Source organism: Oncorhynchus mykiss, chromosome 4 (genome assembly GCF_057628025.1).
Source record: "Oncorhynchus mykiss isolate SJ-2025 chromosome 4, ASM5762802v1, whole genome shotgun sequence".
NCBI classification, from domain to species: domain Eukaryota; kingdom Metazoa; phylum Chordata; class Actinopteri; order Salmoniformes; family Salmonidae; genus Oncorhynchus; species Oncorhynchus mykiss.
In genome coordinates, this window is record NC_143025.1 from 54,464,322 (window position 1) to 54,476,747 (window position 12,426).

General features: G+C 42.7%; 1 protein-coding gene across 1 annotated transcript in view; it reads left to right on the forward strand.

The window, feature by feature from the left end:
- LOC110521980 (uridine diphosphate glucose pyrophosphatase NUDT14) overlaps positions 1-9,991 on the forward strand; it is a 44,355-nt gene extending 34,364 nt beyond the window's left edge. The window contains exon 5 of the mRNA XM_021600004.3: positions 1,778-9,991. Coding sequence (XP_021455679.3) covers positions 1,778-2,027 — 250 coding nt within the window. The 3' untranslated portion in view covers positions 2,028-9,991. The remainder of the gene's footprint in view (positions 1-1,777) is intronic.
- Positions 9,992-12,426: the final 2,435 nt, after the last annotated feature.

Genomic DNA, 12,426 nt, shown 5'->3' on the forward strand with positions numbered 1-12,426 from the left:
GGTGATATGATCCTTGACTAGTCTCTCAAAGCACTTCATGATGATGATGGAAGTGAGTGCTACAGGGCGATAGTTGTTGGGAACAGGAACAATGGTGGCCCTCTTGAAGCATGTGGGAACAGCAGACTGGGATAGGGATTGATTGAATAAACACACCAGCCAGCTGGTCTACGCATGCTCTGAGGACGCTGTTAGGGATTTCGTCTGGGCCGGCAGCCTTGCAAGTGTTAACACGTTTAAATGTTTTACTCACGTCGGCCACGGAGAAGGAGATCTTTTTCTTTTTTTCTATTTGTAATCCGTGGTTGACTGTAGACCCTGCCACATACCTCTCGTGTCTGAGCTGTTGAATTGCGACTTTCACTTTGTCTCTATACTGACACTTTGCTTGTTTGATTGACTTACGGGGGGAGTAACTACACTTTTTGTATTCGGCCATGTTTCCAGTTGCCTTGCCATAATTATATGCAGTGGTACGTGCTTTCAGTTTTGCTCAAATGCTGCCATCAATCCACAGTTTCTGGTTAGGGAAGGTTTTAATAGTCATAGTGGGTACAACATTTCATACACTTCTTTATAAACTCGTTCACCGAGTCAACGTATACGTCAATGTTATTGTCTGAGGCTACCCGGAACATATCCCAGTCCACGTGATCGACACAATCTTGAAGCGTGGAATCTGATTTTGTCAGACCAGCGTTGGATAGACCTAAGAATAGGGGTGACCTGTTTTTAGTTTCTGCCTATAGGAGGGGAGCAACAAGATGGAGTCATGGTCAGATTTGCCAAAAGGAGCGCAGGGGAGGGCCTTGTGTTCATTGCAGAAGTTAGAGTAGCAGTAGTCGAGTTTTTCTCGCTCGTGTACTGCAATTGGTATGCAGATTAGAATTTAGGTAGCCTTGTTCTCAGATTAGCTTTGTTAAAATCCCCAGCTACAATAAATGCATCCTCAGGATATATGGTTTCCAGTTTTTGTAAAACTCCAGATAAGTTCCTTGATGGCCATTGGTATCCGCTTGCGGGGGGATATACACCGCTGTGACGATAACCGAGGAGAGTTGGGAGATAATACGGTCGGCATTTGATTGTGAGGAATTATAAGTCAGGTGAGCAAAAGGACTTGATCTCTTGTTTGTTTTAGCTGCCTGTGGATGGTGTTCAACTGATGTGCTGTCTTCGGTAGCAGAAGCAATGGCTGTTGGAACACTTGGATCCCAGCCAGGGTCTGGGGTGAGTGTTCCCATAGGTGCAGGTCTAGGATCAGCTTTCCCTCCCCAATTCAGATCAGCGTCTAGGGGCAACGTCACCCTACACCTCCCACCAAACCTTTTACAGGATGATTTCCTGGATTCCTCAATCAGGATTAAGGGACCTTACTTGGCCCCTAGCTGTGGGTTAATTTTAGCTGCCTGTGGATGGTGTTTTGATATGGCTGTCATGTGGGGAGAATTGAGGAATCTTAAGTCTAGAGGGGAAGCCTGTCATGGGGATCCTCTAGCCCCAAAGAGGATCATCATCATCGCCCTATAGACACACTACACTCACCACCTCCTCTCCACCAACTCCACGCTGGTGGTGTTTCACCTGGGATTGTCATGGCGATCTCTCAAAAGCTTTGGCATTGGTTTGGGAAAATCTTTGATTTTGAACTGACTGCTAAATCCCTCCAAATGTAGCTGGATAACATTTGCTGTGTGAAATACTAAACAGGCTCATAGGCTTACATGCCAGTCACCTGACCTTTGACCTCATGTGTGTGTCACCTCTCTCTCGGCAGCTCCGGCGAAGGTGTGACAGGAGCCAAGCAGACCATGTTCTACGCCGAGGTGTCGGACGAGAACCGCGTGGGCGAGGGCGGAGGCTTGCCTCAGGAGGGGGAGATGATCGAAGTGGTCAAAGTGCCCCTCCATGAGGCCATGACCTTTGCCTATGACGAGAGCATCCCCAAGACCATGGGCGTCATCTTCAGCTTCATCTGGTTCCACAACAACATGTCGCCCAAGTACAAGATCTCCACCAACGTGTAACCCACCCAACCCCGTCCTTGCACTCTTGAGCCTGAGGTAAAAGTTGCAGTTAACAACAGATCTGGGATCAGAAGACCCTAACCCCAAGCCTAATCTTTACTATTAAGGGTATGGAGAAAAATATCTGACCCTGTGTCAGTGGTTAGAGACAACTTCAATCTTCTCCCAACACCTTGCCTCTGACCATTTCCATATAAAATGGCCCCGTGGCAACCATTTTTGTCTTATTACTAACCGTGTTCTTTTTTGGGGGTTTGTCAAATTTTTGATCTTAATTACTTTTCCTCTAAAACTTGCCATATTCACTTTTTGTTGTTTGTAACCTTTTCCTCACAGAGGTCACGAAGATGGCGACATCAGTCTTGTTCAGAGCTGCTCATCTGTAGTTGATTTGATCACGTTCCAGGAATGCGAAAATGTTGTTTCTTATTCAGTGCCAGAGTTTATCACATATGACGGCCGTTGCTGAGTCTGTTAAATTGCCACAGCTGTTCCAGGCACGCCTTGCTTACTTTCTCTATGATCTACACAGCCTCAAAGCCAGTGTTTCCCATTCTTGTGTCTTGGGGGGGGGGGTGTGTAACTGCTGGGCTAGAAAAAAAATATGGGTCCCCTCATGTCCAGGACTGGGAGACACTTCTCTAAGCAATAGTTTGATAGTTGGTTGTTTGATCATGTCTAGAAACAAATCAACATTTCAGTTTGCTTAGGCATTTAGATATGTTGTAAGCATTGCATTGAATCCAGGGCTGTCACTACAGTAGTGCGTGCTCTGAGGTCACAAGATATTGTACTTTTGATAGAGGCTTCTTTTAACTACCACAGGAATATCACCTACCTCTACACTGATAAGCTTTATTTCAGTTACTAATGTCACAATACCAGTACCACAACACTCCGTATCACAATACTCAGAGCATTGTAAAATCGTGATACCACAATACTCATCACGATAATGCGATAATTCTGAGTATCGTGATACTGCGCATTGTGATAGCACTAGTAAACACCATATGATTAATTGTGATATTGTGAGAACCTTCTGGTGGACAACTCTCACACTTATACATGTGTGTTAACAGGAAGGCTTCACCGATACTGGCTGAGAACAACAGCGTTTTTATATGTCTCAGACAGTGTTTTATTTTTTCCTAATGAAGGAAAGTGATGTCGAGCCCCTATGAGCCTCCGTAGAATGGAGCAAGGTCAATGGGAGTTTTGTTTTGGGAAATTGAAAACCTAGCTTGTAATTTTAGCATGCTACTTAACCCAGCTATCTGGGATAGCACCTTGAGCCCATAGTGCTGTTTTGTGATCCCTTTTTGTTTTTTAACCTGACGCAGGGGGAAAGTTTGGTTGATATCTTCTGTGTGGGGCTCGAAGGAAAATGGTTGCTCTTTTTAACTTGGGCCATGTCTCTCAGCTTCACAACAGTTTAATCCTCCCTTTCCCCCATGGCTGTTTTGGCCAGACCACTTCAAGACACCCAGATTTCCACAGAAATCAACAGCAGCAGCTATTCAAGTCTATAGTGGTTTGAAACTAGGGTTGCAAAACATTCCCAGGTTTTTCAGTAAACCTGGATGGAGGATTCCATCCTCAATTATTCCTTCCAGTTTTACTAGAATTCTTTCAAGCGGAATTTCTGAAAAACCTAGGAAATTGGGGAAAGGTTCCGGAATTGTGCAAGAAAGAGCTTAAGACAACAATCACAAAATCACTTGCTTAACGTCTTAGGTCGAACCGTTTTCCCCCTCTCGATGAGGTGACATTCAGGGATCCCCATTCTGCACCTTTTAGCCATAGGCTTTTTAACCCTTGGGTATTGTGCTGATGACATATGTCGTAACATTTCTATGTAGTTTGCCAATATCACAAACTGTCAAAGTCCTAAATGGTTAATTGACAAATCTTCTCAAGAAAAAACTTTTTTTGGGCAACATATTAATGCGTGGATTCATGGCCCCTTTCGCTAAAACTTGGTAAAGATCATTGGTAATATACTGAACAAAAATATAAACGCAACATGCAATAATTTCAGATTTTACTGAGTTACAGTTAATATAAAGAATTCCGACACTTGAAATTAATTCATTAAGCCCTAATCTATGGATTTCACATGATTGGGAATACAAATATGCATTTGTTGGTACCTTTAAAAAAAAAAAAAGTAGGGGTGTGGATCAGAAAACCAGTTAGTACCTGGTGTGGCCACCATTTGCCTCATGCAGCACGACACATCTCCTTCGCATAGAGTTGATCAGGCTGTTGATTGTGGCCTGTGGAATGTTGTCCCACTACTCTTCAAGGGTTGTGCGAAGTTGCTGGATACTGGTGGGAACTGGAACACGCTGTCTTGCAGGTCGATCCCAAACATGCTCAATGGACAAACATGCCCATGGACAAACTGGGACATTTTCAGCTTCCAGGAATTGTATACAGATCCTTGCAACATGAGGCTGTGTATGATCATGCTTATTGTGACAGATGAATGGGCCTCCAGGATTTGGTATGCATTCAAATTGCCATCGGGTTAACTGCCTACCCATAACTTGTATTCTCCTTAACACAAGGTGTGCCTGTGTAATTGTTTTATTTGATTTAACTTGGCAAGTCAGTTAAGTACAAATTCTTATTTACAATGACTGCCTACCGGGGAACAGTGTTTTTTTTTGGTTACTGGCCCAATGCTCTAACCGCATCAATCTACACACAATACCCTTTACATAAGTATTCAGACTCTGTACTCTAGGACGTCTTGATGGTTCCGAAAGTCTAAAATGTAAGAATGATGGAGGCAACTGTGTTCTTGGACCTTCAATGTTGCAGAAATGTTTTGGTGCCCTTCCCCAGATCTGTGCCTCGACACAATCCTCTTTCAGAACTTTACAGAAAATTCCTTCGACCTCATGGCTTGGTTTTTGCTCTGACATGCGCTGTCAACTGTATGATCTTATAGTAAGTTGTGTGCCTTTCCAAATCATGTCCAATCAAGTTGTAGAAACATCTCAAGGATGATCAATGGAAACAGGATGAGCTCAAGTTAGTCTCATAGCAAAAGGTCTGAATACTTAAGTAAATAAGCTATTTGTTTTTTATTTTTAATACATTTGCAAAAACCTGTTTGCGCTTTGTCATTATGGGCTTTGTGTGTAGATTGCTGAGAATTGCTTTTAGAATAAGGCTGTAATGTAACAATGTGCAAAAGTCTAGGTCTGAATACTGTGTGTGTGTGTGTGTGTGTGTGTGTGTGTGTATATATATATATATAAGTGTTAAACAAATACGTATATTTTATATTTGAGATTCTTTGAAGTAGCTACCCTTTACCTTGACGGCTTTGCACACTTTTTGCATTCTCTCAACCAGCTTCACCTAGAATGCTTTACCAAACGTCTTGAAGGAGTTCCCACATGTTGAGCACTTGTTTGCTGCAATCCAACTCATCCCAAACCATCTTAATTGGGATGAGGTCGGGTGATTGTGGAGGCCATGTCATCTGATGCAGCACTCCATCACTCTCCTTGGTCAAATAGCCCCTACACAGCTTGGAGGTGTGTTGGGTCATTGTCCTGTTGAAAAACAAGTGATAGTCCCCACTAAGCGCAAACCAGATGGGATGGCCTATTGCTGCAGAATGCTGTGGTAGCCATGCTGGTTAAGTGTGCCTTGAATTCTAAATAAATCACTGTCACCAGCAAAGCACCATCACACCTCTTACTCCATGCTTCACGGTGGGAACCACACATTTTATTTATTTTTATTTCACCTTTATTTAACCAGGTAGGCAAGTTGAGAACAAGTTATCATTTTATCATTTACAATTGCGACCTGGCCAAGATGAAGCAAAGCAGTTCGACACATACAACGACAGAGTTACACATGGAGTAAAACAAACATACAGTCAATAATACAGTATAAACAAGTCTATATATACGATGTGAGCAAATGAGGTGAGATAAGGGAGGTAAAGGCAAAAAAAAGGCCATGGTGGCAAAGTAACTACAATATAGCAAGTAAAACATTGGAATGGTAGATTTTCAGTGGAAAAATGTGCAAAGTAGAAATAAAAATAATGGGGTGCAAAGGAGCAAAATAAATAAAATAAATACAGTAGGGAAAGAGGTAGTTGTTTGGGCTAAATTATAGGTGGGCTATGTACAGGTGCAGTAATCTGTGAGCTACCCTGACAGTTGGTGCTTAAAGCTAGTGAGGGAGATAAGTGTTTCCAGTTTCAGAGATTTTTGTAGTTCGTTCCAGTCATTGGCAACAGAGAACTGGGAGGAGAGGAGGCCAACGAAATAATTGGTTTTGGGGGTGACCAGAGAGATATACCTGCTGGAGCGCGTGCTACAGGTGGGTGATGCTATGGTGACCAGCGAGCTGAGATAAGGGGGGACTTTACCTAGCAGGGTCTTGTAGATGACATGGAGCCAGTGGGTTTGGCAATGAGTATGAAGCAAGGGACAGCCAACGAGAGCGTACAGGTTGCAATGGTGGGTAGTATATGGGGCTTTGGTGACAAAATGGATTGCACTGTGATAGACTGCATCCAATTTGTTGAGTAGGGTATTGGAGGCTATTTTGTAAATAACATCGCCGAAGTCGAGGATTGGTAGGATGGTCAGTTTTAAAAGGGTATGTTTGGCAGCATGAGTGAAGGATGCTTTGTTGCGAAATAGGAAGCCAAATCTAGATTTAACTTTGGATTAGTGATCTTTGTTGTGGGTCTGGAAGGAGAGTTTACAGTCTAACCAGACACCTAGGTATTTGTAGGTGTCCACGTATTCTAAGTCAGAGCCGTCCAGAGTAGTGATGTTGGACAGGCGGGGAGGTGCATGCAGCGATCAGTTGAAGAGCATGCATTTAGTTTTACTTGTATTTAAGAGCAATTGGAGGCCGCAAAAGGAGAGTTGGATGGCATTGAAGCTTGCCTGGAGGGTTAACACAGTGTCCAAAGAAGGGCCAGAAGTATACAGAATGGTGTCGTCTGCGTAGAGGTGGATCAGAGACTCACCAGCAGCAAGAGCGACATCCTTGATGTATACAGAGAAGAGAGTCGGTCCAAAAATTGAACCCTGTGGCACCCCCATAGAGACTGCCAGAGGTCCGGACAGCAGACCCTCCGATTTGACACACTGAACTCTATCAGAGAAGTAGTTGGTGAACCAGGCGAGACAATCATTTGAGAAACCAAGGCTGTCGGGTCTGCCGATGAGGATGTGGTGGTTGACAGAGTTGAACGCCTTGGCCAGATCAATGAATACGGCTGCACAGTAATGTTTCTTATCGATGGCGGTTAAGATATCGTTTAGGACCTTGAGCGTGGCTGAGGTACACCCATGACCAGCTCTGAAACCAGATTGCATAGCAGAGAAGGTATGGTGAGATTCGAAATGGTCGGTAATCTGTTTGTTGACTTGGCTTTCGAAGACCTTAGAAAGGCAGGGTAGGATAGATATAGGTCTGTAGCAGTTTGGGTCAAGAGTGTTACCCCTTTGAAGAGGGGGATGACCACAGCTGCTTTCCATTCCAATGAGATCAATATCCTTCCAGGATACCCCGGCCAGGTCGATTAGAAAGGCCTGCTCGCTGAAGTGTTTCAGGGAGCGTTTGACAGTGATGAGTGGAGGTCGTTTGACCACTGACCCATTACGGATGCAGGCAATGAGGCTGAGATCTTGGTTGAAGACAGCAGAGGTGTATTTTTAGGGCAAGTTGGTTATGATGATATCTATGAGGGTGCCCGTGTTTAAGGCTTTGGGGAGGTACCTGGTAGGTTCATTGATAATTTGTGTGAGATTGAGGGCATCAAGCTTAGATTGTAGGATGGCTGGGGTGTTAAGCATGTTCCAGTTTAGGTCGCCTAGCAGCACGAGCTCTGAAGATAGATGGGGGGCAATCAGTTCACATATGGTGTCCAGAGCACAGCTGGGGGCAGAGTGTGGTCTGTAGCAGGCGGCAACGGTGAGAGACTTGTTTTTAGAGAGGTGGATTTTAAAAAAGTAGAAGTTCAAATTGTTTGGGTACAGACCTGGATAGTAGGACAGACCTCTGCAGGCTATCTTTGCAGTTGATTGCAACACTGCCCCCTTTGGCAGTTCTATCTTGTCTGAAAATGTTGTAGTTTGGGATGAAAATGTCAGAATTTTTGGTGGTCTTCCTACATGCGGAGATCGTCCTCACAAAGACACGGCGGTTGGAACCAATAATCTCAAATTTGGACAGATTTCCACCGGTCTAATGTCCATTGCTCGTGTTTCTTGTCTCAAGCAAGTCTCTTCTTCTTATTGGTGGTGTTTAGTAGTGGTTTCTTTGCAGCAATTTGACCATTAAGTCCTGATTCACACAGTCTCCTCTGAACAGTTGATGTTGAGATGTGTCTGTTACTTGAACTCAGAAGCATTTATTTGGGCTGCAATTTCTGAGGATGGTAACTCTAATGAACGTATCCTCTGCAGCAGAGGTAACTCTGGGTCTTCCTTTTCTGTGGCAGGCTTCATGAGAGCCAGTGTCATCATGGAGTGTGATGGTTCTTGTGACTGGACTTGAAGAAACTTTCAAAGTTCTTTACATTTTCCGGATTGACTGTCCTTCATGTTTTAAAGTAATGATGGACTGTTTCTCTTTGCTTTTTTTGAGCTGTTCTTGGCATAATATGGACTTGGTCTTTTACCAAATAGGGCTATCTTCTGTATACCACCCTACTGTATCACAGCACAACGGATTTGCTCAAAAGCATGAAGGAAAGAAATTCCACAAATTAACTTTTAACAAGGCACACTTGTTAACCTGTTTGGACGCATGAACCGCTAGCAGGACACCTACGACAACATTTGGTGAAATTGCATAGCGCGAAATTCAAAATACAAAAATCGTTATATTAAACATTCTTGAAAATACAGGTGTCATACATCATTTAAAAGCTTCATTTGTTAATCCAACCGCGTTGGACTTTACGGCGAAAGCATACCATGCGATTATCTGAGGACAGCGCCCCACATCAAAATACTTTTTCAGCCAGCACAGGCATCACAATCACAAATAGTGATTAAGATCTTCCTCTGTTTCCCAAGGGTCCCTGCTACACAATGAATGGTCGTCGCCAATGATCTCTAATCAACTCATTCAACATGCATACAAACAAATCCAAAAAGTTACCTGTAAAGTTCGTCCAAACAAGTCAAACGATGTTTCAAATTAATCCTCAGGGACTCTAATATCTAAATAAACTATAATATTTAAGACGGAGAATAGTATGTTCAATAGGGAACATAAATAACGAAGAGTGCGCACCTCATTCACGCTCCAACAAGACTACTTTTCTAATGAGACACCTTGGAAAAACTACAACTACTTGCTCATTTTTCAAACAACAAGCCTGAAACCCTTTCTAATGACTTTTGACATCTAGTGGAAGCCATAAGAACTGCAATCTGGGTCCCTATCTATTTGTATTTCCCATAGGCTAGCATTGAAATGGCCTGTGACCTCAAAATAAATTATTTCTGGATGTATTTTCCTCGGATTTCCGCCTGCCATATCAGTTCTGTTATACTCACAGACATTATTTTAACAGTTTAAGAGACTTCAGAGTGTTTTCTATCCAATGCTACCAAGTATATGCATATCCTAGCTTCTGGGCCTGAGTAACAGGCAGTTTACTTTGGACACGTCAGTCATCTGAGATTCCGAATAATGACCAGTATGCTAATGAAGAATTTAAATGCATTCCAGGTGACTACCTCATGAAGCTGGTTGAAAGAATGCCACGAGTGTGCAAAGTTCTCATCAAAGCAAAGGGTGTCTACTTTGACGAATCTCAAATATAAAATATTTTTATTTAACACTGTTTTTGGTTACTACATGATGCCATATATTCCATAGTTTTGATGTCTTCACTATTATTCTACAATGTAGAAAATAGTAAAAAATAAAAACCCTTGAGTAGGTGTCCAAACTTTTAACTTGTACTGTGTGTATATATACAGTTGAAGTCGGAAGTTTACATACACCTTAGCCAAATACATTTCAACTCAATTTTTTATAATTTCTGACATTTAATCCTAGTAAAAAATCACTGTTTTAGATCAGTTAGAATCACCACTTTATTTTAAGAATGTGAAATGTCAGAATAATAGTGGAGAGTGATTTATTTCAGCTTTTATTTCTTTCATCACATTCCCAGTGGGTCAGAAGTTTACGTACACTCAATTAGTATTTGGTAGCATTGCCTTTAAATTGTTTAACTTGGGTCAAATGTTTTGGGTAGCCTTCCACAAGCTTCCCACAATAGGTTAGGTGAATTTTGTCCCATTCCTCCTGACAGAGCTGGTGTAACTGAGTCAGGTTTGTAGGCCTCCTTGCTCGCACACACATATTCAGTTCTCCCCACAAATCTTCTATAAGATTGAGGTCAGGGCTTTGTGATGGCAACTCCAATACCTTGACTTTGTTGTCCTTAAGCCATTTTGCCTCAACTTTGGAAGTATGTTTGGGGTCATTGTCCATTTGGAAGACCCATTTGCGACCAAGCTTTAACTTCCTGACTGATGTCTTGATGTTGCTTAAATATATCCACATAATTGTCAACCTCATGATGCCATCTATTTTGTGAAGTGCACCAGTCCCTCCTGCAACAAAGCACCCCCACAACATGATGCTGCCACCCCCGTGCTTCACGGTTGGTATGGTGTTCTTCCGTTTGCAAGCCTTCCCCTTTTTCCTCCAAACATAACAATAGTCATTATAGCCAAACAGTTCTATTTTTGTTTCATCAGACCAGAGGACATTTCTCCAAAAAGTACGGTCTTTGTACTCAAATGATGTCAATTAGTCTACCAGATGCTTCTAACGCCATTACATAATTTTCTGTGATTTTCCAAGCTGTTTAAAAGCACAGTCAATTTAGTGTATGTAAACTTCTGACCCACTGGAATTGTGAGACAGTGAAATAATCTGTAAACAATTGTTGGAAAAATGACTTGTGTCATGCACAAAGTAGATGTCTTAACCGACTTGCCAAAACTATAGTTTGTTAACAAGAAATGTGTGGAGTGGTTGAAAAATTAGTTTTTCAACCTAAGTGTCGGTAAACTTTGGACTTCATCTGTAGATATTCAGTCCATTCAGAAAGTTTTCAGACCCCCTGACTTTTTCCACATTTGGTTATCATACAGCCTTATTCTGAAATGGACAATAAAAAAATACAAATTCTCATCAATCTACACACAATACCACATAATGACAAAGCAGAAATCGGTTGTTTGAAATGTTTGAACATTTATTAAATATTTCCCTTTACTCAGTACTTTGTTGAAGCACCTTTGGCAGAGATTACAGTATTTAGTCCTCTTGGGTATGACGCTACAAGCTTGTCACACCTGTAGTTGGGGACTTTCTCCTATTCTTTTCTACAAAGAAGCGTCGCAGCACAGCTTTTTTCGGGTCTCCAGAGATGTTCGATCAGGTTGAAGTCCGGGCTTTGGCTGTACCACTCAAGGACATTCGGAGACTTGTCCCAAAGCCACTACTACATTATCTTGGCTGTGTGCTTAAGGTCATTATCCTGTTGGAGGGAGAACCTTGGCCCCAGTCTGAGCTCCTAAAGGCGCTCTGGAGCAGGTTTTCATCAAGGATCTCTGTATTTTTCTCCGTTCATCTTTCCCTCCATCCTGACTAGTCTCCCAGTCCCTGCCACTGAAAAACTTCACAACAGCATGATGCTGCCACCATCATGCTTAACTGCAGGGATGGTGCCAGGTTTCCTCCAGACTTGACACCTGGCATTCAGGCCAAAGAGTTCAATCTTGGTTTCATCAGACCAGAGAATCTTGTTTATCAAGGTCTGAGTGTCCTTAATGGCAAACTCCAAGCGGGCTGTCATGTGCCTTTTACTTCTGTCTGGTCATTCTACCATAAATGCCTATTGGTGAAGTGCTGCAGAGATGGTTGTCCTTCTGGAAGGTTCTCCCATCTCCACAGAGGAACTGTGGTACTCTGTCAGTGACATTCGGGTTCTTGGTCACCTCTCTGACCAAGTCCCTTCTCCCCCGATTGCTCAGTTTTAGCTGGGCAGCCAGCTCTAGGGGGAGTCTTGGTGTTTGAAACCTCTTCCATTGAAGAATGATGGAGGCCACTGTGTTCTTGGGGACCTCCAATGCTACAGAAATGTTTTGGTACCCTTCCCCAGATCTGTGCCTCAACACAATCCTGTCTAGGATCTCTACAGACAACTCCTTCAACCTCATGGCTTGGTTTTTGCTCTGACATGCACTATCAACTGTGGGACCTTACACCTTACAGGTGTGTTCCTTTCCAAGTCATGTCCAATCAATTGCATTTACAACAGGTGTACTCCAATCAAGTTGTAGAAACATCTTAAGGATGCTCAATGGAA